The following is a 27,232-nucleotide window of genomic DNA, read 5'->3' as shown; positions in this document are numbered from 1 at the left end:
AGCCCAAGTAGCCATGAGAGTATGGATGATATCACCCCATATAGTACTAATGCACTGAGACCCAAAAATCTGGACACCCTCAATAGCCTCCATGCATCTAGCTCTCCAGATCTGCCATGCTGTAATAATAAGAGCGAGGGACATCCTCCAATAAACCATGCTGGGCAATACCTCTACGAATGAAAATAGCAAAGTTTGTACCACTGCCCTCGTAAAAAAGCTGTGGACCGGACTGGGAGAGCCAAGCAACTACCCCCCAAGTCACATGCATGGCACGGCCACTAATTTGCCCATAAGTTGGGCTGTTGCACCCCCATAAACAATGTTGTACAGTCTCAGAATCTGCCGCACATCTAGGGCAGGTAGGTGATTCACCGAAAACCGATCTCCACTGATTGGTGGGGAGACCACCATGTAAAAATATCCGAAAGAAATGAGAGATCTGGGTCCTCCTGTGTGAAGGCCAAAGCCTATGCCAATATCTACGCTGTATCACCGGAGAGATATCATAACTCTCCCAATGAGGCCAAGTAGGGATCTTATGCATCTGTCTAGTGAGAAGAAGCCTGGCATTCCAGACCGTGAAACTGCAAAAGGGAAGGCTTTTCAATGGATCGAAAGCATCAATCCACTCCCACTCTCTTGGATCCCACTGAAGATATCTAATAGGACTACCACCATATAGCCACAAACACCAAGAGCCATGAGTCACTATCTGAGGAGAAGGGTCAATGAACCAATGCTTCCCCGAATGACCAACAATCCTCGCTGGACTAAGCCTAGTATCTGGGATGATCCCTCCATGCTACATCTCCTCAATCTCCCTCCAAGCATGATAGAGTAGATGATGCAATCTGTAGCCTCTTGGCCCGGGAGAGCAATGACCTGCAAAGGTATGCCTATCCTCGAAAAGACTCCCAGCCAACTCGGATGATAGTCTCCATGAAAGGTCCCAGAGAGTCAGTCATGCGGAATAGCTGCATCAATCTGCTCAATGCGTATGCGAGAGCCCCTAAGATGCTGAATGGATGCAGCTCTCCGATCTTCCGGAAGACTCTTAAAGGTCTTCCAAGCAAGAACTGTGTATGCACATCTCTCCCATCCTGACTATGGAGAGCTTCATCAAAGAAGTCTAATAGAATTGAGGCCAAGTTTTGCCTTTTTCTAGAAATAAATAAGGGTTAACCTTGCTAATTTGGACCTTTGAAAGATATAGTTACAATAAAAAATGCAAATGTGTATGGTTAGTTGTGTACTGTGACATCATTTCTTATACCTTATACCATATGGAAAACTCTAGTTTGTGTCATTGAAAATGGCAGGTTTCATGGGTTTGCATCAGAATCGAGCACACAAAGGACAGTCGAGGTATGCGTCAATGGATCTAACATTGCAGTCAACAGTCTGTTATAGGTAGACAAATAACTGTCATTTTCTTGATGCCAACCGTAATCAGGCTATGGATCTAACATTGCAGTCAATAGTCGGTTATAGTTAGATAAATAACTGTCATTTTCTCAAACCAACCATAATCAGGCTACTGAAGAGTCTTGTGTGTGTATTTTCTTTTTTCTGAAGAAAAACAAGGCAAAGAACAAGTATAGAAAAACATGTAAGATTTAGGAGTTATCCAAAAAAGAGGACTCCTTAGGTACAATCACTACAGGAAGCTGCCAGGTTATCCCTTCAGGAGAAGCAGGTAGAACTGTCACCTAGATACTCGAGAACAGAGTCTTTCCTACTGTTTCTGCCATGTATTTCTGGTGCTTTTGCATCCTTTAGGCATGTATTTAGTTAAATCTTTGTTGCTTGGTCCTTGGAGGCTACGGATTGCATGTTTCACATGTGAAGGTGGCAAGATAGCAAAGAATCAGGACCATGTTTATTGGACCACTAGCCTAATAGTGTCTATAATGTGATGGAGGACAAGAAAAGAATAGGTCTCACGAGGAACAATTAGCACGAGCTGAGGCAAGGAAAAACTGTTTCGAGAAACAGCTAGTACACAACCATGCAGAGGCAAGAAAAAAGAATATGTACAGTTACCTCATGCAAATCTTCCTCATTTGAGTGACCGAAAAATGGTATGAGAAATGGAAATTGCTTCCTTGAGGGGAAAGGCAAGAGGATTCAGCCTAATGCCACTATCACTCAACCATTACTTGAATCTTATGGAAACACGCATAGAGCAAGGTCCATTGACATGAGAGGCCCGAGGGAATTGGTTCTCAAGGAGACACAAAAACAAGGCCCATTGATAGGGGAAGCTGATTCGTGATGGAGGAGAGGCACCCACATCATGATGAAGAAGATAAACTTAGATCATGAAAGGAGGATTCCTTTCTTCCTTTGTTGCCTTCAGTGATGGGTGCCAAACACAAGATTTTTCTCATTGTGTCAATGTTGCAGACAACCTTTGAGGGTGTAGAGGTGCATCCTTTCTCTCGGTGAGAAAAAATATTATTGAATGGGGCATGCACTCCTCCCACACCACTTTGCTGGCACATTGTATAAGCCACATGGCTACCTGTACAGACCTTTTCACCAACACATGTTTATAGTATAGGTAGCTAGTCTCTTTTTCAGTTTTCAGTTTTGGAGCTATTATATTACTCCTTGGTCTCACAGGTGCTTTGGGTCTTTTAAAGACATTAATATATCTTTTCTTTCTCTTCTATTATCAAGTAGTTAGTTAGTTGCTTTACTTTTTTAGACGTTTTCATGCCAATGTGCATGGTAGATACACTTCCGATGTATTTATTACTTTGGTTTCGTAGACCCTTGTGGAATCTTACGTTGTAAAACTTTATTACAATATTCTTTTCTTGTCTCTCATCCTTAGAAACCTCAAGTGCTCAACTGTAGGCTTCTCAAAATAGCTTACACCATAGCTACCCCTTTCTTTGTTATGGGACTACATGTTCTGAAGGATCATGGAAAGACTTTTTGTAGTTTCTATAACAATTTTTATAAATTATTGATGCTAAAATCGAAAGTTAAACTTTTTCGTTTTCCATCATGGCATGTGCTATACAAAGTTCTCATATAATTTGTGTTAACTGTTCAGTCAGAACTCTTTGCAGCTTTGGAGAAGACAAAGCTAATTATAGGAGGGCGATTGGGGTCAAAATATACACGGTGTGGACGGACAGACAAAGGCGTGTCAGCCAATGGCCAGGTTCTGTCAATGAATCTATGGTGATGCTCAATGTAGATTATCTTGAACAGCATCACTATACTGTCATTGAATTGTATCAGAAATGGTGGTCCTGGTGTCAGAATCACAATATTTATTGGGTAATGTTTTTGCTATGGCTATTTTGCGTGCAGGTGGTTGCTCTACTCTTACGCTCTTGTCACAAGGATCCGGTTCTGGTCAATTTGATCCCAGGAGAGGATAGAGTGGCAGCTGCAATAACAAGCCGCTCTCAAGAATCAGAATTCTCAAAGGTGCCAGGTAAGACACTTCTTTCAAGTTGGACATACAATACCAAAATCACATCCTAGAAAAATGCAGTCAACCCAAAGTTCCTCCTTGCAGTACTTAACATGAGGAATTCCCAGGAACATCGATATGTAGAGTATTTGACCAGAGTGGCTAGCTCACGACCCCCCTACCTGAGTGTGTCTGTGGGATCTTTGACCAGTTTTCTGTCCACTGTGACTGTAGATTATGAAGAAATAGATTATGTTGGAGTACTGAATCGTGCTTTGCCTTCGGATATCCGCATCCTTGGGTGGTGTTATGTTCCTTATAACTTTCATGCTAGGTATGCCTTCCAATACCAACTAGTTTTGTTTTTTATTTTTTTTCCGGGAAAAAGATCCTTATTTTAGTTAACAAAAACCAGCCATGAAGGGCCAAATACAACTACAAAGGGCTAGATACAAAATCGCCTCCATGTACGGGTGAGGATCAAAGAACAAGAGGCGGAGAAAGATGCACTTCTCCTCCAGCTGACCGCTCTATGAAGAGAAGGCTATCTCATACAGGGGAATGGGGAGGGAATAACCACACAGGTGGTCTGTAGTGCCAAGTGGGCTCACCACCTCTATTCATTGCAGAGGAGCGTCAAAAGTTCATTCAATGGTGTCTTCAGAGCATCGGAGGTACCTATCCGATGGTGTCTTCAGAGCATCAAAAGTTCATTCAATAGTACCTATCCGAGGCCTGATCACGCGGTTTTGCTCTGAGCGGGTGAGATCCAAAAATGGACAATCCAGACTGTACTGAAAGGGTGGTAGTGCCTCTATTCGCAAACCATGTAGGTCAAACCATGATCTCATTTGAGCGTACCAACAATGAGTATCTCCATCCTCTGCCAACTGTATGGATGAGGTCAATGCCAATCGGGAGTATCTCTGCTGAGGGAGCTCCCATAGCCTCTGCCAACTGTATGGATGAGGTCAATGCCAATCGGGAGTACCTCTGCTGAGGGAGCTCCCATAGCCGCTGTAAAAAGGTAACTGCCTGGAATAGGGCCTCGGTTACCACTGGTGGGGCACCCAGCTCAGCCCGAACAATCTCATGTGGTACTGATGATTTGCTCCGAATCATGCGGGCAATCATCATAATCAGTGGTCTCTCCATTTGCCTCCATCCCTCATCTATCCCTCTCTGAGATCTGTGATGTATACTGGGCCCCCAAATTGGAGCTCCGTACAGGAGGGTCGGTGTGACAAGCGTATCAAATAGCCACAATTTGGTGCGTGGCTCCCGAAATTGTATGTGTGCACACTGCCTCTCAAGTGCCCCCAAGGCTGCATGCCCTCGAGCTAATCTAGCTGCTGCTGCCTCCTTCAGGGAGAAACGCGGTCCTATGAAAGTAACTCCCAAGTAGACATATGACCTGACGTACTCTACCGGCTCCCCTCAGAAAGTAAACTGAGGCTCTGATCTCGTCACCCATGCCTGTGTGGTGTTAAACACCATAACCTTGGTTTTTCCAAGGTTCATTGTCAGATCTCTATCCGCACAGAAAGCCTGTAATGCATCCAGGTGTCTCTGTAATCCCTCCGGAGAGTTTGAGATTAGAACAATATCATCAGCATATAACAAGATGGGTGTCAACACCCCTGCCAGGCATGCCCCTGGGCCTCCCAATCTGTCTACATAATCAGAGACCGCATCAATGTACAGTCCAAAGAGGGTGGGCGATAACGGGCATCCCTGCTTCACCCCTATCGTGCTGGTCACCCTATCAGATAGTCCGCGTGGAGCTCAGACTCTGCCTGTCACACAGACTCATACAAAGCATATATCCCCCACTGCATATCCTCGGGTACCTCAATGTCATGCAATCTGTGCATAAGCCTGGCACGTGGTACGATATCGAAGGCTTTGGGGAAGTCCACAAAGCAGCAGTATATCCTTCTCTTCTGTGCCCTGCCCTCTTCAATAAGTGCCCGAAGTGTCAGTATGTGATCCAAGGTAGTAAATCCTCTCTTGAAGCCAGCCTGTCCATGTGCTCGATGACCATGCCTCTCTGCCCATCGGCTCAACTCCGACTCCAATATAGAGCCATATAATTTGGCCAAGTAATGACCAATCATGATCGTCCTGTAGTTGCCTGGTACCATGGGGTCCCCACTCTTAAAGAGTGGTACAATGATATGCTCTGTCCAGCTTGTCGGGAAACCCTCACAAATGGCACGATTAAACACATGTACGATGAGCGGAGCCAAAGTGTCTCGTGCATATGAGAAGTGCTCTCCAACTAGCCCATCATGATCCTGTGCCTTTCCATTCTGTAACCTGTCTATCGCATCTAGCACCATCCGCATAGTAAAAAAGGTGCTGCTAGTCGGTCTAGCTCCCAGTGGAGGGTGGGTGAGGGGCTATCCTGGTGCATCATATAGCTCTCTAGCATAAGTATGCCATGCCTCAGGTGTAGTAATCGGAGTACCAGGCTCTCTCCTGAAACATCTTCCATGCCCTCTTGTTGTCCTTCCCCAGGAAGAGTTGGTAGATCTCCTCCTCTAGCTTAGCCAGATAGGCTCGTTTCTTCCTCCGCACAAGGTGCCAAAAGATCATCCTGGCCTGTCTATGCGTGTGAGACCCAATGGCAATCTCACGCTGTAGCTGTGCTCGTGTCTCACGACACTCATCATCATACCAACTGTTCTGTGGGGGAGTGCTGCGGGGGTGGGTGGAAGGGATCATAGTGCAGGGAAACGCATATGAGGCGGATGTATGTAGTACACCTGCCAATCTCGTCTAGAGGGCTATGCGGGTCTAAAGCGAACAAGCCATCAGATACTGGATCTCGATAAACCCCAACTGTCTCACGTGTAAACTGATATCTCGAGTACCTAGGTAGATGAGTGGCTGGCCCATCTCTCGGGGATCTACCTACTAGTGTGAAACTCAGGTATGCATGATCGGCTGCTATGCCAATGGGCCTACTGGAAATCGTGAAACCCCGCACATCAGGTATCAATGAAGGAGATCCCATCAAGTAGTCCACTGTGCTCGCTCCCCCTTTAGAGTTCCAGTGTGTGAGAGCATCTGATCCTTGCCATCTCGATAAGCCATTGTATATGACCAACCCATGTGCACTCCCGAGTGTGAGAAAATGCCTGCCACCATAATCTGTAATCTCCCCCTCATCTTGTGCTGATCTCTGCAACCCTACATCCTCTGTCGTGATCTCCCGGTACATAGCCTCTTGAGTATCATACAACTCTGTCTCCTCTGTGCCTGTACGTGCATTAAAGTCTCCCAATAGTACTATGTCTCCCATGCTGGCAAACCTCATGATATCATCATATAGTGGTATATAGGGCAACTCTCCTTATGGTGCAAACCTGGAGTGGGCTGGGCGAAAGTAGCATACCGCCACATATAGCTCGCGGAGCCCCCCTCTGCATATTCGGACCCACATGTACCTCGCATCTGCATCTCTATGTACCACATGTATTTTGTCACGAAGCTCCTCCCTGTAAAGTATTGCCACTCCTCCAAATCCTCTGGTACCTCCCACTGTGCGTGGCTGAGGGCGGAAAACTGATTCCCATCTATAACCCCGGACGTCAGGAAGCCTCTTGTTTGTGCACTGATGGGTCTCCGTATACATAGCAATATCACTGTGTCTGAAAGTATCCTCAAAGTATCTTGCATCTGTTCCAAGGGCTCCGTTGCAATTCCACACCGTGAATTGCAAGGTCTCATAGGCCGCACACCATCAAGCGGGCCTCCTCTCCGTAATGATAACTTGGCCATCTCTGTATACCGCCCATTTCCCCTCTTTCCTTGCCTCAAGCACACGCGGCATGTGTTCCTTCTGGTGTGCTATCTGTGCCGGTGTAAGATCCTCATCCAAATAAATCTTTTCCCCCTTAAGGGCCATCCTTTTGGAGAGGAAGGCCTTCTTCTTCTCCAAGTCACCAAACCTGATGATCAATATCTTCGCCCTGGTTTCATCTCTGCCTACTCGCCATGTTCCGGTAATGGGTACATCAGTGGCTCCAATTTTTGTTGCAAGAGCTTTTGCATCCTCTTGGGGATTTCCCTTATCTTCCCACCCAACTACACGTACATGTAAGGCACGTGCCCGTCTCTTGGCTTCCTCTTCCAATGTAGCATTCATCACCTCTACTTTATTGACTGGTGTATCCTTCTGTTTTTTTACTACTTCAATCCATGGGTTGACTTCCTCAATTTGTTTCTTTGTGGCACTGGCAATTTCAGCCCATGAATGCATTTCCTTCTCACCTGCAGCCACTTTTGCCTTACATGATTCCAAAGTGTTTTGCATTTCTGTGATGTCTTTTTCACGGTCAGCCATACATGTCTTCAAAGTGCCTTGGTACGCTGCAACTGTTGTGCCAATCTCTTGGAGCATGTCATCCTTCCATTTTTGCATCTCTTTTTTCATTTCCGTGTGCATCAAGGCTTGGGCTAATTCCATCTCAACCCGTACTTGGGCTTGCATTTCTCCCTTCAATTGGACATATATCTCTTCCTTCAGCGTTTCGTATATCGCTTTCCTTTGGGCATGCATCTGCTTGGTCCATTCCTTTTCAAGCTCCTATCGCATGGTGTTCATCTCTGTCCTTATGTGAAGCTGTAGCTCCTCATAAAGGGCCTCATCTCATCGGGCCATCTTCGTAATCCTTCGTGAGCCAGGGAACATGATTCCTTCCCTTTGTCTCCTGCGGTAGGCATTTGGTGCCTTCGTGGGGGTGTGAAAGGTTGTCTCACCATCCTGTTCCCCCTCCAAGGGATGAGACATGTTTTCCCCTACTAGTTGCTGCCTTGGGGGTCTGAGCAAGGGTGCGTGGGAAAAGGCTGAGCAAGGGTGAACTGGCTGCGCACAGAGTACAACAGAGAGGCGTGCAGGTGGGTGTGCATAGAGCAGGCGCACAGGTCAGGCCCGCCAGCCTTCTCACACCAAAAAGTCTTACCACGTGCAGTCCAGACCTGTCGCCGAAGAGAGAGAAGATCGTTTCTGTCCTGTGTGCCCAGCCGACCAGCTTTTTCAAAGAAAAACCACCCACGTATGCTGCAGCCCGACTGTGTGCCCAAGGAGAGGATCAGCCAGTTGCTTGTGTGCCTCTGTCTCTCATGCCGCACCCTTCACAAGAGCGTGAGAGAGAATTCAATGCGGAGAGAGAGAGAGAGTTCTGCCCGATTGCACCTCCTGTGCCTGACTGTTTGCAAGGGGGAGAGAGAAATGAAATGAAATGAAATGTTATATTAACATCTTCAAAAGGCCATAATGACCTTTGAGACCAAAAAGTTACATCATGGTGGATCTGATACAATGTCTAGATAAAAAACCAGAAAATGAAAAATAAAGTTGATACCACTGGCACCTAGAAAATGAAACTGGAACTGGAAGGTAAACAAAAACTCTCATAGGGTGTGAATATAGTGAGGGGGGGGGGGGGGGGGGGGGGGACGCTATGGAGGTGAGTGGAGTACAGTGAGGGGATACAATATCATGGGGGACGGGGGGGGTACACTATGGAGGTGCCTCCATCTCATAATATGTGCCGCATCGGACGTTGGCGGATCTCCTCAATATCCTTTGTGGTCAGCACCCTGACTGGGTGTCCCGCATGTCTCGCAAGAATAATCCGAATCCGCCACTGCAACCTCCGTCTATGCTGGGATGCCCTCCTCCGTAGTCGTGGGCGTCTGGACCACCCAAGCTCAATCGCACGATCAATCAGTGTACCGCTGGTGTGGGCGGTATCCATGTCCTGCTGCTGCTGTGGTCCATCTGGCGCAGTGATGGCTGGACTAAAGAAGTCTGTAATGTGCCTCTGAGTCTGGCTCTCTGTGCGCCTAAGCAGGCTATCTCTATATCTCCGCAGCTCAAGCAAGAACAATCCCAAACACCTCTGGTCTTGGTACCCCATGACTCTGGAAAGTGGTCCAAAACCCTCTGTGAATAAACAGTGGAAACAACCACGTATCTCATAGTATGCAGTACAATGGCATATATAATGCAGCTCTGTATCTGGCTCCCCATGGCATACTCGACATATCCTGGCCTCAGCTGGTATACCTCTATATCGGTCAATCTCAATCAGAGAAAGAGATTAAACTGGTCGGCTATCTCTGTTCAGCAATGCCCCCCCTTGTTTCTCCTATAATCTGCCACCTTCCACGAGAGAGAAAGCCTGCTCAGCCCTGTGCGCCTTCTGTGCTGCAGCCGCTGGCTTGCCTAGAGAGAGAGAAAGAAAGAAAGAAAGATATATTAAGCGTCTACTAAAGACCCAATGGGCCTATGAGACCAAAGTGGTACAATAATGTCCATGGCATATCTCATCATGGAATGGAAAATAAAACAGGATAATGAAACGCGTTTCATTCCATCTGAACGAAACGAAACGTTTCATTGGAATGAAACACATTTCTTTCATGCTGCATGGGAAAACCTACGTTTTTCAATGTTTTCTATCTAGAGAGCACGTTTTTCGAAGAAAAAAAACGTCTATGGGCGACTAGGAAACTGATTGAAGGAGCTCCTGCCATGCACAAATCAGCTCCTCTAGTTTACTATTTGTCATCATTCATGCATGATTGCATCTATCAGGCTTCAGCATGCTTTACTTTGTGTATTTCAGACTTCAGTTTACTTTTTTTTTGTATCAGCTTAGGATTCAAACTTTTTGTGATCACTTTGAGTGCCATTATTGAGTAGTTGCCATTATTGATGATGAAATCCAGATCTTGATTCTTGATGTTGCCAGTTTATTTATGCCAACTGGTCAGTGACTCAGTTGGGTGCTCACTGTAACTGGGTCACCCAAATTCTTTAGTTTTAGCTTGTAAACATGTTTTAATGTGTAAATGATGCATGTTTAATATTGTTTTGCAAGGAAGGCAACATATTTTTAACGTATTATAAACCTCTATATAAATTTTGAGGCCTGTACCCCCCCCCTGTTTGTATGAAACGTTTTTGAAACTTCTGGAAAATGAATGAAACATTTATGAAACACGTTTCATGAAACGCCTGGCAACTATGACAGAATGAAAACATAAATATAGCTATCTCATTGGGGTGATACAAAACTGTCCATGGAAACTTGTCATGGAATACTAAAAACAGAAAAACATGGGAGCAACATCAGCTCCGAGTAGATGGTATACCACTCTCCAAAATGTCAAGCATGGGGTTGACGAGTATGGCCGAGAGGTCTCCCTCAGCTATGTCACGTGGAAAGGTAGCTCGATGGCGGTGGAGCATGTCCTGGATCTGGAAGAGCTGATGAGGTGATTGTGGCCGACAGGGGGGTTGAGGGCGTCGGGCATGCTGGAGTGCAGAGGCTCGGTCCGAGGTAACTCCTCTCGGGCGAGGTAGGTCCAGAGCAACTCGTGGAGGGTCCACAAGATCCACTATGTCGGTGTCCTCCACCTCCTGGGTCCGGAAGAAACTGGTGATGGTTGGCTGCCGAGGGAGGGGGCGGGGTGGTTGGGGCCTGTGTCTCAAGAAGGTATATATAAGAAAGAAAGAAAGAAAGAAAGATATATTAAGCGTCTACTAAAGACCCAATGGGCCTATGAGACCAAAGTGATACAATAATGTCCATGTAGAGAGAGAGAGAGAGAGAGAGAGAGAGAGAGAGAGAGAGAGGGTTATATTAAGGCCTGTGGAAGTAATACAATGGGATCATGGATATACTGAGCCATGGAAGAACTGAAAAGGAAATGAAAACAGACCTGTGTATACATCCAGATAGCAGATCATTATCCTATGATGCTGCCTCAGCCAGTACCAATGTTAGGGCAGAAAGAGAGAGAGAGAGAGAGAGAGAGAGAGAGAGAGAGAGAGAGAGTCTTTTAGTGCTTCTTATGATTTATCTGTCTTTATTTTCCACATTATTAAATACGTTGGAGATAAGAAAATTTGTTTTTCAGTCACTCATCAGTTGTACTTCTCTCTCTCAGGTTCAGTTGTTTGTCGAGGGAATACATTTATTTTTTTATAAATGATGGCATTGACATCGAGGTACATTGAAGTTTATTTGCTCTAGAGTTCTTATAACATGCAAATGAGGAGCCTTTACAAGTTCTTCTTTACAGGCAATGAGAATTGCTGCTAGCAAGTTTAAGGGGGAGCATGACTTCCGAAACTTTTGCAAAATGGATGCCGATAATGTCCATAATTTTAGGCGTGAAATCCTGTCATTTGACATTGTTCCTTGCCTGGATAGGTGAGTCGTCTCTTGTTTGCCTACTTTTTCCTTTTTCTTATGTGACATGTTATGCTTATTTGTGGTTGTGTCTAACTAAAGGAGACCAACATGGTGTTGGTAAGAGGATCTATGCAAGGAGTGGCAAAATTATGTAGCTCATAGTTGAAACGGTTGAAGGTAGACTGAAGCTTGAACACTAGCTGAAGGAAGTTAGATGAAAAGAGATGCAGCATTATCCTATTTAGGCGTAGCATTATTATGTTCACATATATTTTTGACAAGCAAGACATGCATTCATGCATTCAATCCATTTGTTTAGAAGCAATGATTAGGTGTGGATGGCTTGGTAGTAATTTTTTTTGAATTTGTATTTCAAATGAGGACCAAAATAACAAAAGTGGTTTAAATGGGCAAACAAGCTGGTGCCACATAAGGAATTCTGGGAAATTCATTAAGGTTGTATGACCTCAACCCCTTCTTCCAAAAGACGGGGTAGAGGAAGACGTTTAAAAGAGCCTGCCACCTCTACCCTCTTGTGGATATGGTTGAGGGAAGGGGGGTGAGTTGAAACCCTACCTTGAAAAGGATGTGGTTGACGGTAGCCTTAGTCTGGAAAATCAGTGCAGCTTCCATAAAGTCCTCATAAGATGTGGAACCAGATGCGGTCAGGATAATGATTTAGCTTTGGAGGGTGAAAGAAAAAGGAGGGCCTCCAAGAAAAGAAAGTGAAAAAAAAAAGAAGACATAGAAGAGTTTTAAAGATAGAGAGCAAGGAACCAACCCCACAAGTACAACACCCCCAGCTCCTAGTCCCCCAAACCCCCCCCCCCCCCCCCCCCCCTCTCCGGGCAGGATTCTTTCCCCTTAGCATTTGTACTTCCTTGTTGACCCCTTTCCCTCCTTTCCCTACACCATAGCTTGGCTACATATCTTCTCCATTTCTTTTCTTGGAGGGACTGCAAGAAAAGAAAGTGAAAAAAAGTGGCAAACAGAAGACACAGAAGAGTTTTAAAGATAGAGAGCAAGGAACCAACCCCACAAGTACAACACCCCCGGCTCCCCCCTCCCCCGGGCTTTGGCCGGCCGCCCAACTTAAGTAGGTTTCCATTGCCCATCTCTACCCATATATACAAGGCTTATGGTTGGCTTTTGATACATCATTGGCCCACGACCATACATAATATGAATAAATCCTAGGCTAGAGGCGGGAATTTCGGATGTACGGAAAAGAGTTAACAACCCTCCCCTGCCTAGATCTGATTCTGTCCTTGGAAGCTATGCAATGTGAATGATAGGTGTATGGATGAGAGGATCTTCAAATTATCTTCACGATGACCTCACCATATAGAAGTGTTGCACCTCCTTTAGACATTGGAGTGGCTTCCCATTGTTGTGGGTGAACACAAAATTGTAGCCGGAAAGGATGAACTCGAATGAGAACGTGAGGTACTGGGCGGAGCTATAGTGTTGTAGCACCAGATTAGGCAAATGCACTGCCACCTCCAGGATCAGTTGATCCTTTTCAGCATGTAGCCACCAAGGGTTTCCACACTGTATTGTTTGCGCCGGACTATCTCAAGCCGTCACACTGCCACATCATCACACCACCACACCGCCATAGTGGATCAACCCTAGAGGAACCGTCCCGGAGCATTCGGTGGACTATCGAGTAACAGAGGCGCACCACCAACGGATACATGAGAGGTGCACGCACTTGCATTGAAGGCACTGCAAGCGAGCATCTACCAGAGATAGGAGAGGCCTGTCACTCTGATGGCATCTACTAGAGATAGGAGATGCCGCTGACTCCACTAACTCTACCATGTCTTGCAAGAATTGTTTAAATGGTCCCTCAACTCATCCTTGAGGATATCCTTCATGCTTCATACTTCGTACTACACCCTATCCTTTAACCTTGAGTGCTATAGTCACTTGTGTATTTCAGCTTGCGTGTCGTCCTACTCACTGCGACCAGTACTGGGTGCACACGATACAATAAAGGGCATGTAACAGTGTCTTGGAGTAATACAAGTGTTATTCGTATTCTCGTCACCCTTGCCAATCTTGTCATTTGTGTTTTGCTTCATTCTAACATGTCTATTCATGTGTGCGTTGTGCTATGAGCACCGAGGACTCTAAACATACTGTCCAAAGGAGAACCACCACTTTAGTGTTCGGGCACCCAACCTTGCTACAGGTACTAAAATTTGGCATGCCCGGTGGGGCTCTCGAAACTTGGAGTCTAGTTAGCTCACCTCTTATCTCTGTGTCCTTTGTATGCCCAATACATGCTCCCATGGTAGTTCGGTCAGCCCATCCAAGAGTCCTCTCTCAATACGCTGCTATAGTCGAAAGAGATTCATTTACGTACCATGTAGGGACACCCTTCCACCCTTCCTTATGGCAGCCAACCTTGGTAATCCCACCTTTAGTAACAATGTTGGAGGCCTAGTCAACCCTCCTGGCCCAGCCAACCATCCTGGTCCAGCCACTCCTCGCACGGAACCCCTTTCCACACAGTGTTGGAGCAAGCGAATGTCAAGCTTGCTACCTTCAAAGGATCCACCATTGAAGATGTAGATGACCACATCCAGCGGTTCATCTCTGTGTGCAAGAGCCGAGGCCTTGAGCGGGAGGATGCCTTCTTGGTACTCTTTCCGTCCACTCTAGAAGGCTCTGCAGACAAGTGGTTCAGTCAGTTTCGAGCTGACCACTTTGCAGACTTGGCCACCCTGAAGAACACCTTCCTCTGCACCTTTCGTCATGGTAACTATGAGAACTGCCTTCTCTAGGAGTTAGGGAAGTTGCGACTACTACCAAGGGAGAGTGTGTCAAAACTTATGACATGGACCACAGTGCTGGTGGCTTACCTACCGACTTACCCTGGGGACTTCATGGTGCGTCAACAGACACAAGATCACCAAATAGAAGATTCGGGAGAGTTGGCTCCCACCATCCACCTTGTTGGAATTCCAAGAGCTAGCCTCCCAACTAGAAAATACACGTCTCATGTTTGAGCGTGTTGTGGGCTACGCATATCCAATGGCGGTACCACTAGATAGCCGGGTGGCTCAGCTAAAGCGAGAGCAAGAGGCACTCAAAGTGAGCCAGAAATCTCAGAGTGAGGAAAGCACTCTGCTCCAAATCAGAAAGGAGAGAGAGGAACAGAAGACACAAGAAGAAGCCAAGAAGGCGTCGGGGTGTGCCATATGCGAGTCACTGGGACACACCGTTTAGGAATGCTCAAAGATGAGGTACTGCTTGTTCTCCGAAAAGGGAGGACATGAAGATAAAGACTTACTATTTGAAGTAATTCCGTCAACTTCATCAGCAACAACCCCCTCACCCTGCCTCGATAACCTTTAACCCTGTCCATTATGCCACCCGCTTCCCTTATCATTCTGCCAACCTTCCACACTGCTACACCTCTCCTTTGCCAACCTACTCCTCAGGTGACCTGCCTTCCCAATCGTCCTCCACCAACCACTAACCTCCCTTCCCCCTTTCCCCTCTTAACTTTTTTAAACTAAGTTTTACTTTTTGTGTTTATTCTCTATCTCAATAACACTTTTTGTGTTTATTCTCCTCCTTTTTACTACCCCCCCTCCCTCCCTTGCATCTCTTTTTTTATTTTCCCAAAAAAAAAAAAGGAATCATAAGTAACCAAACAAAAAATATCAAAAGAGAAAAAATAAACAAAAAAATCTAACTCCAAAAAAAAGCAAAGATGAGTTTACTTTTATGCCTTGATTCACTGCATGCATATCTTTTAGGATCATGGCACATTCGTTAGTGCATTCTCAACACCATCCCACCACCATGCAAGCATTCCCACGCTATGAGTTTCATGCACATTCTTAGATGGTATGAGGATTGGTGGGGTGTTTTTGCATTCCTTGAGGACGCTTGGGAGGATTTCGCTAATGTCGTGACGGACGAGCCATGTTCATCTCACTATGAGATGATGTGCTAACATATCCTGCATTTTATGACATTCCATGGCTTTTGGCATACTTTTTATTGCTTCAGGGTCACGTGGATTTTTTCCACGCACATCGTCACACCAACTTACTTTGTTTTGACCCTTTGCATTACCCCATCATCCGAGATTGCACAGGTTTTATTAGTGTCTCTTCAACTTACTTTGTTTTGACCCTTGAATTGCCCCATCGCCTGAGGTCACACGGGTTTTATCCATTACCCGCAGCACTTGGACCACATCATGGTGCATCACGAGGAGCTCCACATATTCCCTATTGCCTCGCCAACGAGCCTTGTAGCGAACATCTTGAGTCTTGGGAGAAGCCCCTCTTATCTCACATATCCTCGGCCTCTTTCTCTTATTGAGGATGGCCCTACTTTTTACTATATATAGAAACCATGGGTAAGGGAGATCTCATTTCCCTCTAGCCCAAGTTGTGGAGTCCATCTTGTGTTCTTCCCGTTTGAGTAGTCTTAGTCTTGTGCTCCCCTCTCTCATCTTAGAGGTTGAGGTATCTCCATTTAGGGCTTGCTTAGGGTTGAGTTGAGTCTTCTTGCTCATGGATGTGTTGTCTTGGGCATGGCTTGCTTGTACATAAGCTCTCCATGTGTGAGAGACATGCGGTTGAGCCCTGAGCCTGTGTGGAGGAGAGTGTGGTGAGTGGTAAGAGTGATGTGTTGCTTTTCCTTTCCCTTTTAGATTAGGTTCCTTTCCCTCTTGTTACCCTCTTCCTCTCTCCTCTCATTTTCTTAGATTAGCATATTCTTTATTCATTATTATTTGCTCAAGGGTTTGGGTGAGAGACAAGCTCTTGAGTTTCTCCCATGGGTATTCCATCGAACCATGAACACCCTGACTAGAGAGGGCACCTTGCCAGTGGCCCCCTCTTTTGCTGGCAGCCCTAGCCCTCCTACGGCCTGTGGCCCTTTTGCTGGCCTGTAGTGCTTGCCCTTCAGCTTCTGTCCTCCTTACACGCCTCCTTTTTCATCTCCACTCCTCTCTTCATGTTATCTCTAATAAATCTTGGTGTATGAATAAGGCTATGATTAATCAAGAGAGGTCCTTTTAAATTCTTATGGTTATTCAGTTCAAATATTTAAGTTTTTCTTACATTGTCAAAAATAAGCAAACAATGAATGAATAGAGTTTTAATGCAATGGCCAATATTTCACTAGGCGCTAAGGGCTAGGAAGCTAACTCTATCGCCAATATTGATAAGGCCTCATGTATAGGGGAGGTTTATGAAAGTTTTGGCGGGATCATTCAGGAAGTGATGAAGACCTTGGGTTTGATTACTTGGAGCTTTTTCATCTCGGGGGGTGGATGCACTCTCAACAGTTAAATCATACGTGTGCATTTATAATAAGCCTCTAAAGTTTCAAACCCTGAGTTGTATTCTTCTATTCTTCCTTCATGAAAGAAGAAAGCTTTAGATCGAGGCACTGTGCACAACTTAAGATCTAAGCTTCTCCAAGATATATCCTGTTATTCTTTTGAGCCAGATTTGAGCAACCAGTTTGATCTTGTGAAAATGTTGGTTCTTAAGAAGCTACCAGCTTATGGGGATGTTTGCTAGAGTAAGTTGTGAAAAGAAAGGTTTTGGCTGTGGTTATAGCATCTACTCTATTGCTTGGTTTGTCACCTCATCGACTGATAATGGACCTGTGGATGTGGTATCCAGATGGGATGGGTTCGAGCTTTGGATGTTTCAGGTGAAGGGGACCGCATTTTTATGGCATCAAGTGCGATGTATGGTTGCAGTTTTGTTAATGGTTGGGCAAAAACACGAGAGTCCTTCCGTAAATCTCCAACTCTGCTTGAGTGCAGCATTGCAATGTTTCTGTTATCTTGTCATAGAGCATGGAGGCCTAGATTTCTCTCTTTTTTTTTTGTTTCTCATCTTCACATGTTTGATGCAGATTACAAAGATAAATTTTTTGAAATTATAGAAGAGTTAAATTATAGAACACATTTTTGAAATTATAGATTTTGTATTGAATTGTTATGGAAAGAGCTATCTTAGGAGATCTCTTCTATTGACGTGGTCCATCTGCTTGGCTTGTAATACTTCAAATTTTGTTAAATGTAAGACAAATGTTGCAATCAGACACCCTAAGAAAACGGATGCATCAAGGTAAAAACACCAGGGGCACATGCACGGAACTTTTCCCAATCCAGAGTTGCCAAAGTTTCTATTCCTCTGTGCTGGGAATACTTTTGCAAGAGAGCTGGTTTTAGAGAGACACATGACTAATCTGCCTCTCTTCACTAGTCACACACAACAATCCAGAGGAACACCCCATTGGCGTGGAACACCACTTAACCTTAACTACACACTGAGAAATGCCACTTAATAACACTCTAGTCAATGCACAATAGAACACACGAGTACATCGGAACACCTGAACTCCTCCTCTTATGGAACTGTGATACAACAGACTTGCTGAACCATGAGTACACGGAGGTACCACTAACAATCAACAATCCTTATCGAAGTGTGATCACACACAACAATCCAGAGGAACACCCCATTGGTGTGGAACACCACTTAACCTTAACTACACACTGAGAAATGCCACTTAATAACACTCTAGTCAATGCATGATAGAACACACAAGGGTACATCGGAACACCCGAACTTCTCCTTATGGAAGTATGATACAACAGACTTAGTACACAGGTACCACTAACAATCAACAACCAACAACCTTTGGAAGTCCTGGGACTGCCCTATTTGTATACAAATTGGAAGGTATCTCTTAACCGGGAGTACTGCATTCCATGTGGCCAGGGTGCACCGAGTCCATTTGATGTTGATGCTCTGGTTAGTGCTTCGGTCGAAATTATCCGTTGCCACCGCTCACCTGCATGTGCAGATGAGTGACCATGGGGGTGCCTGCACTTAAGACGTTCCCACCAAGAGGTATTCCACACTTTGCCATCTTCGGGAATTTCACACTTGCACACCACAGCATAACCCATAACCTCTTTCTCTAACCATGTGCATTGTCACTTGGAATATGTGGTCTTGGGAAACACCAATCACCAAGGCTGGAAGTTTGAGTTTCGATGAGAAAGAGCTGGAGAGAGCCCTAGTCAGTGGTGAGACTGGCATCCTTGTGCTTCAGGATCATTATCTCTTTGCAGGTTGTGCTAGGTCCTCAATCTATAAAACACCTGTGGTTAGCTTCAACAAAAGCTCATAAAGAATCTGGCATCTAGCTCACTGCCCAACCTTAGGGTCTAGAGGTGCCTAGAGACATGGATCCACGTAGAGTAAGCTGTGGTATCCCATACCACCTGGACACACTCCTCAGGTGTTCTCGCACGTGCTAGTCATGCGAGGCTAACCTAACCTAAAGTTACACCTGTAAACTGGCCTCTGGCCTTGGGACGTAACAGCACTAGGCAACCTGAGGTTCTTTCATACCCACCGAAATCAGAGCTTTGGGTCTTCCTTGGCTAATAGAGCATCCAGTACTTAACCAAACTGGTCATGGGGTCTTCTTTGCTGATGTTTTCCATCGCCCTTCACTTGCATGCGTTCTGCACTTTCTTAGGAAGCCAATTGGTGTCACGTATCATCTTTCACTTGCTCTTCTGGCTCATGTCTTGTCCCTTCTGATTGGCCATGCGCCCCATCATTGGTGTGCATATTTTTTTAAAAAAAATTTCAGAAATAGACTTCTATTAAGTATGAAAAAAACATACAACAATCACAACTATAAGCTGGAAAAGAATAGAATTACCCCAATATGTAAGGTGATTTCAACCACTGAGGAGCATCATGATGCCATGTAAGACCTGTGGTACTAGAGGAAAAGAAGATGCCATGGTCCCACTCCCGCATAAATATCACGCGCTTTGCCTGCGCAGAACGAGAGGGCCCCTGAATGCGAGCCCATGTAGCCATAAGAGTATGGATGAAATTACCCCATATAGTACTAATGCACTGAGACCCAAAAATCTGGACACCCTCAATAGCCTCGGTGCATCTAGCTCTCCAGATCTGCCATGCTGTAATACTGGCAACAATCTCCCAACTGGTGTCAATCCTCTGTCTGGGGGGTATATAATCAAAGTGAGGAACATCGTGCAATAAACCATACTGGGCAATACCTCTACGAATGAAAATAGCAGAATCTGTACCACTGCCCTCATAAAAAAGCTGCGGACCGGACTAGGAGAGCCAAGCAACTGCCCCCCAAGGCACATGCATGGCTCGGCCACTCAATTTGCCCATAAGTTGGGCTACAGAACCCCAAATCTGCTGTGCAGTGCTACATCCCCATAAACAATGTTGTACAGTCTCAGAATCTGCCTCACACCTAGGACAGGAAGGTGCTACACCGAAAACCGATCTCCACTGATTGGTGGGGAGACCACCATGTAAGAATAACCAAAAGAAATGAAAGATCTAGCTCCTTCTGTATGAGTGCCAAAGTCTATGCCAATATCTGCGCTGTATCACTAGAGCAATATCATAGCTCTCCCAATGAGGCTTCAGAGTAGGGATCCTATGCATCTGTCGAGTGAGGAGAAGCCTGGCATTCCGGACGGTGAAACTGACAAAAGGAAGGCTTTTCAAAGGATCGAAGGCATCAATCCACTCCCACTCTCCTGGATCCCACTGAAGATATCTGATAGGACTGCCACCATATAACCACAAACACCAAGAGCCATGAGTCACTATCTCTGAGGAGAAAGTTCAATGAACCAATGCTTCCCCGAACGACCAACAATCCTCACTGGACTAAGCCTAGTATCTGGGATGATCTCCTCCATACTACATCTCCTCAATCTCCCTCCAGGCATGATAGAGTAAATGATGCAATCTGTAGCCTCCTGGCTCGGGAGAGCAATGACCTACAGAGGTATGCCTATCCTCCAAAAAACTCCCAGCCAAATCGTATGATAGTCTCCATGAAAGGTCCTAGAAAGCCACTCATGCGGAATAGCTGCATCAATCTGATCAATACGAATGCAGGAGCCCCTAAGATGCTAAATGGATGCAGCTCTCCGATCCTCGAGAAGACTCTTAAAGGTCTTCCAAGCAAGAACTGTGTAAGCACACCTCTCCCATCCTGACCACTGCATATAAAGAGATGCACCAAGTGGCCGACTAGCCTCATCCCTAATGAGCTTATTCCACATAATAGGTTGTCGGTCAACCTCATCCAAAGACCTAGGAAGCCTTTGTCGCAAAAAAGATCTCATGCTTCTCCATGCTCTGACAATGGCTACAATAGTGTGGGTGAAGGGGCAGGTACGGGGGTCCGAGGGTGCGTGCCATCCCTAACCACAACTCAACGCTGAGTGGTCTGTTGTGGCAAAGGAGCAACTGGGGTCTCGGCAACTACAGAAGGCCTCTGATGGGCAGGACAACGCCGCCTCCTAGCATGGCCCCTCGATCTGGGACAATCTCTAGCAATGTGACCCTATCGACAACAATTTCGACACTGGTCAGGTCTGCCTACAATCTCCATCCTATGGCGGAAATGAGATCCGTCAGGTCTCTGAAGCATAACATGATCATCAATAATCGATGGATCAGGAACAAGCACAAGGACCTGGGGTACACCATCAAGAGTGGCGGTAACGGCCGCGGAAGCTGAGGCAGGAGAGCTCGGACGAACTATTACCTCTAGAACCTGGCCAAAGGATGCCCCAATTGAAGCTAAAAGCTTCCAATAGGACCGAGGAAGAGCAGGGAACCGTAGTGAGACTAGGGTAAGGCGCTGATCCACCACCACTGGATTAAAGCCCACCTAGTACTGAAAGAAGAAAATCTTCCTAGGACCAAGAGGGAAGGGGCTGCCAGCCAAAACCTGAGAAGTAGCTTCTGCTAGAAGCCATTCACGGGCCTGCGAACGAGAAGTGTGGGAACCATAAACTCTGGCAACAAGGGTGGTCTAGACCTCAAGGTCAATGTCGTGCTAAAGAGAGGTAAGCTCGTCTTGTGAAAAATTGATGATTCTCCCGGCCAGTGGGGGTGACGAAAGATTGGCTGCGGCAGAAGAAGCCATAAAGCCAATCAAAAAAAGTGGGCGGCCGACTTGAATCCAGATAAAATTGCTGCTGAAAAAAAGCGGGTGCAGAAGAAGGGGGGGCAGAGGCGGGAGCAGCTGGGGTAGCAAAGGCAGTGGGGCAGGCAGGGGCAGGACAAAGCAGCGCAAGCTCCTTGGTGTGCATATTCATCTACCTGGTGTTTGGAAACCCTGACCTACACTCAATAAGCCAGTCTTCAACTGCATCTTTTTATGAGGGTTCAGAAAGGTCAGCTAAACCCTAACTGTCCTATGCTACGGTGGACATGTCCTTAGTTATGTTGGCACATGCATGTAATGATTGATGCATATGACAAGGCATCAGGAAGACTCACTTCACCTTCTTAGATGGTTTGTCAATGAAATCTCAGGCTCATGAAACGAAACACTAAAGCTGTGTATTGAAGCAACACTTGAGAACAGTGAGATTGTAACAAAACAATCCACACAAAAAATGAGCTAAAAACCCAGTTTTTATTCGTCGATGTCTCAATGGTATGCTTCTGCTGTTTACAGCATTGTCAGCTGGAAGGCTTAGTTAGATTCACCAGTATTAAATATTTTAAGTGTGGGTTTTGCAGATGCAAATCCCTTAAATAAACCAGATTCAAAGAATGATTGTTTTCTTTTTTAACTCGTGGTCATTTGCAAAAATGCATTTTGCAGGTAGTTGATGATCTATTGAGTATACAGAAAACAGTGAGAAAGCCACAATATGTTATGGCTCCTGAGTCATGTCTTGTTTTACAATCCTGTGAGTTTCAGGGTCTATCATTCTTTTGCCCTGCAGGTATTAATCTTATCCTTCTTATGTGTTCTTTGGGTTTTCTGTACACAAACTGATTTAAAATTCTTTTGTGCACAGTACTGTTCTCAAACGTGCAGTGTGTGTTTCCCTGCCTCTAGCCTAGGCATCACATGTTTTTGCCATCTATGATTGGAGGGGAGTTCTATGCTCGGATATTTTAAGGTCTCCACCACTTCCGTTGCTGAATTTGAAAGAGTACAACATGACGGGACCTTGGCTCTCCGGGTACCCCATTTTTTGCATACACTGCACGGCTTGGCCGTAGGATCCAGATGCCCGAGGTCAAGGGCACTCCGGCAGCAGCAAGACACTGCAGTCCCAAGGCCTTTCACCGCACCTTCTCTGCAGTCCCAAGGCCTTTCACCACACCTTCTCTCAGATTTCTGGAAGAGGCTATGGGACAGTTTTTGACCTCGGAAGATCACTCTCTTTTTGTGGCTGCTTGCACATAGGAGTTTGGCAGTAGGCACGTGGTTGGCCATTGGAGGTAGACTAACATCATATCCGAGATGTGGGCATCCTTAGGAGTCTTAGTGACATTGTCTTTGGGATTGCCCTAAGGCTCAGCAGGTTCGGCAACAGATTCTTCGCATCTTCACTATGGACATGGCCTCTTCCCGTACTATTACATGGGGCCCTGTTGCTTGGGCCACTGATGCCAAGGTTGTCATGGCTTATGAGGAGGAAGGTGGGAGACTAGCCCTTCAGGTCTCTCATCTTCGCATCTCGGTAGTGCCAGTTCCAGCCCCAGCGTTTGGTCACTGGACTCCTAGTTCGAACCGGAGATGTGAGATTTGTAGCAGTATAGCCGCATGGCACATTTGGAGAGCTTGATGCAGCGAAGCCATCGAAGGCACCCACACTCTGTGTGCAGAGTCCATCAAGAGCATCTGGCTCGACATCATTCATAGCCTCTGCCGCCAATGGGGAAAGCTTTAGGGTGGTTCTAGCCGTATGCAGAAGCGTCGGGAAGCCTTTGTGACGCTCTGGCAACCTGGTCCTTTTCTCATCGATAGTGGTGGTGAGCCCACTTGGCACTATTGACCACCTGTGTGGTTATCTCCCCCCCCTCCCCCTCCCCCACCCCCCCCCCAAACCCATTGTATAGCCTTCTCCTCATAGAGCGGCCGGCTAGATGAGAAGTGCATCCTTCCCGCCCTTTTTTCTTCATTCTTTGATCCTCGGCCCATACTCGGAGGTGCGTTTGTACTTAGCCTTTTAAGGCTGTCTTTTGTTAACTACTAATAGAAGGATCTTGTTTCTGGGAAAAAAAAAAAAGAGGCCTTGGCTTTTACCAGCATAATTTTTGTCTTCTGCACGTTGAACATAAGTCCGCTTTACATAACATCTTGAATTTTTGGTAGGCAATAGGAGGAGCCAAACTGCAATGCTAGGACCTTCCAACGCTCCTTGACTTCAAGGAGGCCATAGGTCCTCTTGGAGGACACTATGGTACAGAGGGGCTTTTCCGTCATGTGGGTGCAGGGTGTTGCTGCCTTATACTCCTCAGCTTATGCTCAAGTCCTCATTCAGGAAGCTCTGTACAAGCGATATCCACCTCCGGTTCTGTTCACGAGGGCTGCCTCGTTGCCTCTTTGCTCTTTTTGTTTGCAGCCGTCGCCACGGACTCTACAGCCTCGGCCTGCCTGTACAGATCCTAGATGAGCTGCTTGACTGGGCATTCATGGAGAAAACAGCGGCATTATTGGTGCACAAAGGGCAACCTCTTCAGATTTTCTGTGGGTTAGTGGAAACGTGCCACGCTTTAAGCACATGAACCATGTGGAACAAATCGTGTGGCTTTTGGATGAGGTGCACCACCACCTGACCTAGGGAGCAGAAGTGGGCTTTCAGTGGATCTTAGAGGAACCAAAAGTGGAGCCTCAGAGGCACTCGGGTCCACTTCCTTGGATATCAAGGAGGCTTATGCCTCTTCTCTGAGCAACATATAGCCCAAGGTGAGCATTCTTAGGAAACTTTTGTATTGAGGCACTGTGAGACTCTCTAGTGCATAGTTGCTAGGCATTTCACGAAAATGTTTTCATGAAGGTTTCTAAAACGTTTAAAAATGTTTCATACCTTTTGGAAACATTTCAAAAATGTATTGTACATAGGGCACAAGTCCCAAAGAAACTCCATATTTTCCCTCCCTAAAGAATGACAGCCATACTCAAAATACATCATTTTGTACTTCAAAACATGTTAAAACCCCAAGTTTTGAAGTGTTGCATGCAATTTGTTGCGTGTCTCTGGAGGGCTGCAATTGCTAGCCTTCGGTCTGTCCAATCCAGCAAATCTTTGCCACATTTTCGATCGGGAAGTCCAAGGAGTCCCCACAATATTGGGGAACTTGTTCGCTAGCACCTTGACCATGGACATAGTTCGACCCATTTTTTGTAACTATCTGCACAATATTTTTTTTGGGCCAATCTCATAGGCATCAAGCCTCATCTTTTGACCTAGATCTTAATAAGGGATGTTCACACCAATGGACACACTACAAGACTCCGAAATATTCAACAAACCCCTTTTTGGAGTGATGGAGGTGATGCCTAGCAATCCTTCAATAGTCTTTATACTCCAACACTAGCAAAGAAACAAGACATGGCTTAAGAGTCTCATGAGCATGGCTCAGAGACTCATGTCTAGCTCAGGAGACAAAGACAGCCTACTTCAGTTCATCAAGGTGAACCCCCCCCCCCTCCCCCCCCGCGCGGCCCCTGCTGTAAATAGTGATAAAAAGGTAATGATGGAGTGTTAACAAAAGATATTCAAATTGTGTGGGACTTCCTGGGAAGAGAACCCATGACTACAAACCATTCAGATTTTGGGGGACTTCCTGGGCAGAGAACCCACGACTAATAACTGGAAATAGATAAATGTTTGGAAGTTTTAACTTCTTCCCATGGCAGAACGTCGATGATGATCTGATGTTGTCTTCTTACGCTGACGTTTTCAAGATTCCAACACTTGATTGTCAAGTGTCGGAAAACGTACTCGCAAAGAACAAATATGTCGTGATGATGCCTGCAGTACTGACAATTTCGATCATTTTTGGCTGATAGCCAAGGCAGAGAACCTGAGGGGTTGTGTGAGCATGTCCATGATATTTTATCTCAAAAAGATGTGGTGCCGTTGCACTGGTGAAGCAGAGGAGCACCAAGGAGAGTCCCACGGTCGGCAGTTGAGGCTCAGTTGTACACCATAGGTTTAGGTGGATGCCAAAGAGGAGCCTTAGTGGAGGAGGTGGCGGTCAAGAGAGCCAAACTGGAGCAGGAGATGCAGGCTTTGATCACTAAATGAGCACGGCTGCAGTGTGGAGGCGCAAAGCTAGGCTTTAAGCGCTCGAGAGATTGGGACTGTACTTCGGACTGTTTTGGACCTGATTTAGGCTTGCCCTGTATGGTGCGTTTTCTGCCCTGTAGCCACCCCTTTGCTGCCCTGATCTGGACGCCCTGTATTTGCTGCGTTTTTCTGCACACAAGCCTCCTATGATGGGTTAACATGCTGAAGACTCCTTTGCTACTAGATGACCTCTGGCTGCCTCTTGTTATGGTGCATTTTTGCTTTCCCACTAGCCCTTGGCTGAGAGTACAACTCTTGGCCTGCTTGGCTGAGGTAGACTTGCTTCAGCAAGATGATTTGGCAATAAGCCCTCTCATGGTGGCACACAGGTTGTTGGCACTAGCGGACCTAGTCATAAGCACCCTCCCATTGAGGCTCCCTTCCACGGTGGCACCCAGGTTCTTGGCACTAGTGGATCTTCACATAAGCACCCTTACACCCTACCTCAGACGAACAAATTCACAGGCAACTTGCTCTGTGACTGAAACAAGCTGACTTCTTCTCTTCCATAGTATGGGGGAGGAGCTACTGGTGCAGCCCTTGGTATGGAATGATTTGTTCCACCTTCTGTCCGGCCATTTGCTGGGGTCCAGCGTCCAGAATTTCTTTTTCTTAGGTGGTGGAGGATTTGGGGCTCTGACGTGGCCTAGGTTTTTGGCTCCAAGCCTCGCTTCTCCCAAATCCTACCGTGACCTAGCCAAGCTACAAGGCGGCTATGACCTCATCACTGACATCAACTCTTTCATGCGATCCCCATAGCCTTACTGCCTCCTCCACCTCGGTGTTGACAAGACGTTCCCTTAGGGTTCCGAGAATCTCCAACTTGGTTTTTGTGATTGGTGCTTTCAGCCAATGGGAAGTGTCTTTGAGGACGACTTCCACAAGCCCCCCTCAAAACAAAAGTGTGCGCCAGCCAATAGGATTTTACGACCGCACTTGGCAAATTGATCTTCTCCCATCAAAGAAAGAAACAATCCTTCTCAATAACTTTGGCCGTGGGGGATTTGCTCCCTAGCCTTCTTATAGGGGGACCCAAGAGAGTTATACTTCAATAGAAATTGTATTGATGGAAAACGTGTATTTGAGGGAAACTAGTCCTTGTACTTGTTGCATGTGTAGAAAGGTATAACGACGAAGTTATGGATATATGTATTTTGATTTAGATGTGTGCTGGTCACATGAAAGTGCTTTAGTCACATGGAAATTGCTAATCACATGGAAATTGCTAGACACATGGAGCATGTGTGCAAGTGATGCTCTCTTGAGATATTTAAGGATGTACTCTATCTTGATTTAAGGCATACTATCATGCAATTATCTTGACTGATATGAGATAATTTCCTATTTAAGCTTTTCATCGTGTTTATCATTAATCATGGTTTACAAGCTTCGCTTTGA

The 27,232-nt window shown here is 45.9% G+C and overlaps 1 protein-coding gene across 6 annotated transcripts in view; it reads left to right on the top strand.

Annotated features, from left to right (window-relative positions):
- Nucleotides 1-27,232, top strand: part of LOC147632739 (Pseudouridine synthase family protein) — a 122,686-nt gene that overhangs the window by 74,782 nt on the left and 20,672 nt on the right. For 4 of the 6 annotated variants that reach the window (XR_015267231.1, XM_086807584.1, XM_086807582.1 and 1 more), the window contains exons 7-14: nucleotides 1,323-1,368; nucleotides 3,068-3,178; nucleotides 3,331-3,457; nucleotides 3,671-3,770; nucleotides 11,405-11,465; nucleotides 11,540-11,670; nucleotides 17,316-17,433; nucleotides 22,348-22,471. Coding sequence is in view for 5 of the 6 variants with exons in the window: in XM_086807584.1 (XP_086663710.1) it covers nucleotides 1,323-1,368; nucleotides 3,068-3,178; nucleotides 3,331-3,457; nucleotides 3,671-3,770; nucleotides 11,405-11,465; nucleotides 11,540-11,670; nucleotides 17,316-17,433; nucleotides 22,348-22,471 (818 nt within the window). In the remaining variant the exon portion in view is untranslated. Of the gene's footprint in view, nucleotides 1-1,322; nucleotides 1,369-3,067; nucleotides 3,179-3,330; nucleotides 3,458-3,670; nucleotides 3,771-11,404; nucleotides 11,466-11,539; nucleotides 11,671-17,315; nucleotides 17,434-22,347; nucleotides 22,472-23,853; nucleotides 24,531-27,232 lie in introns of those variants that run through there. The other 2 variants (XM_086807583.1, XM_086807585.1) reach the window with 2 other exon arrangements.

This window comes from Cibotium barometz, chromosome 13 (assembly GCF_041138505.1).
Source record: "Cibotium barometz isolate CiBa-2024 chromosome 13, ASM4113850v1, whole genome shotgun sequence".
NCBI classification, from domain to species: Eukaryota; Viridiplantae; Streptophyta; class Polypodiopsida; order Cyatheales; family Cibotiaceae; genus Cibotium; species Cibotium barometz.
Note: the sequence above shows the minus strand (reverse complement) of the source record. Positions and strands in the feature narration are given on the sequence as shown.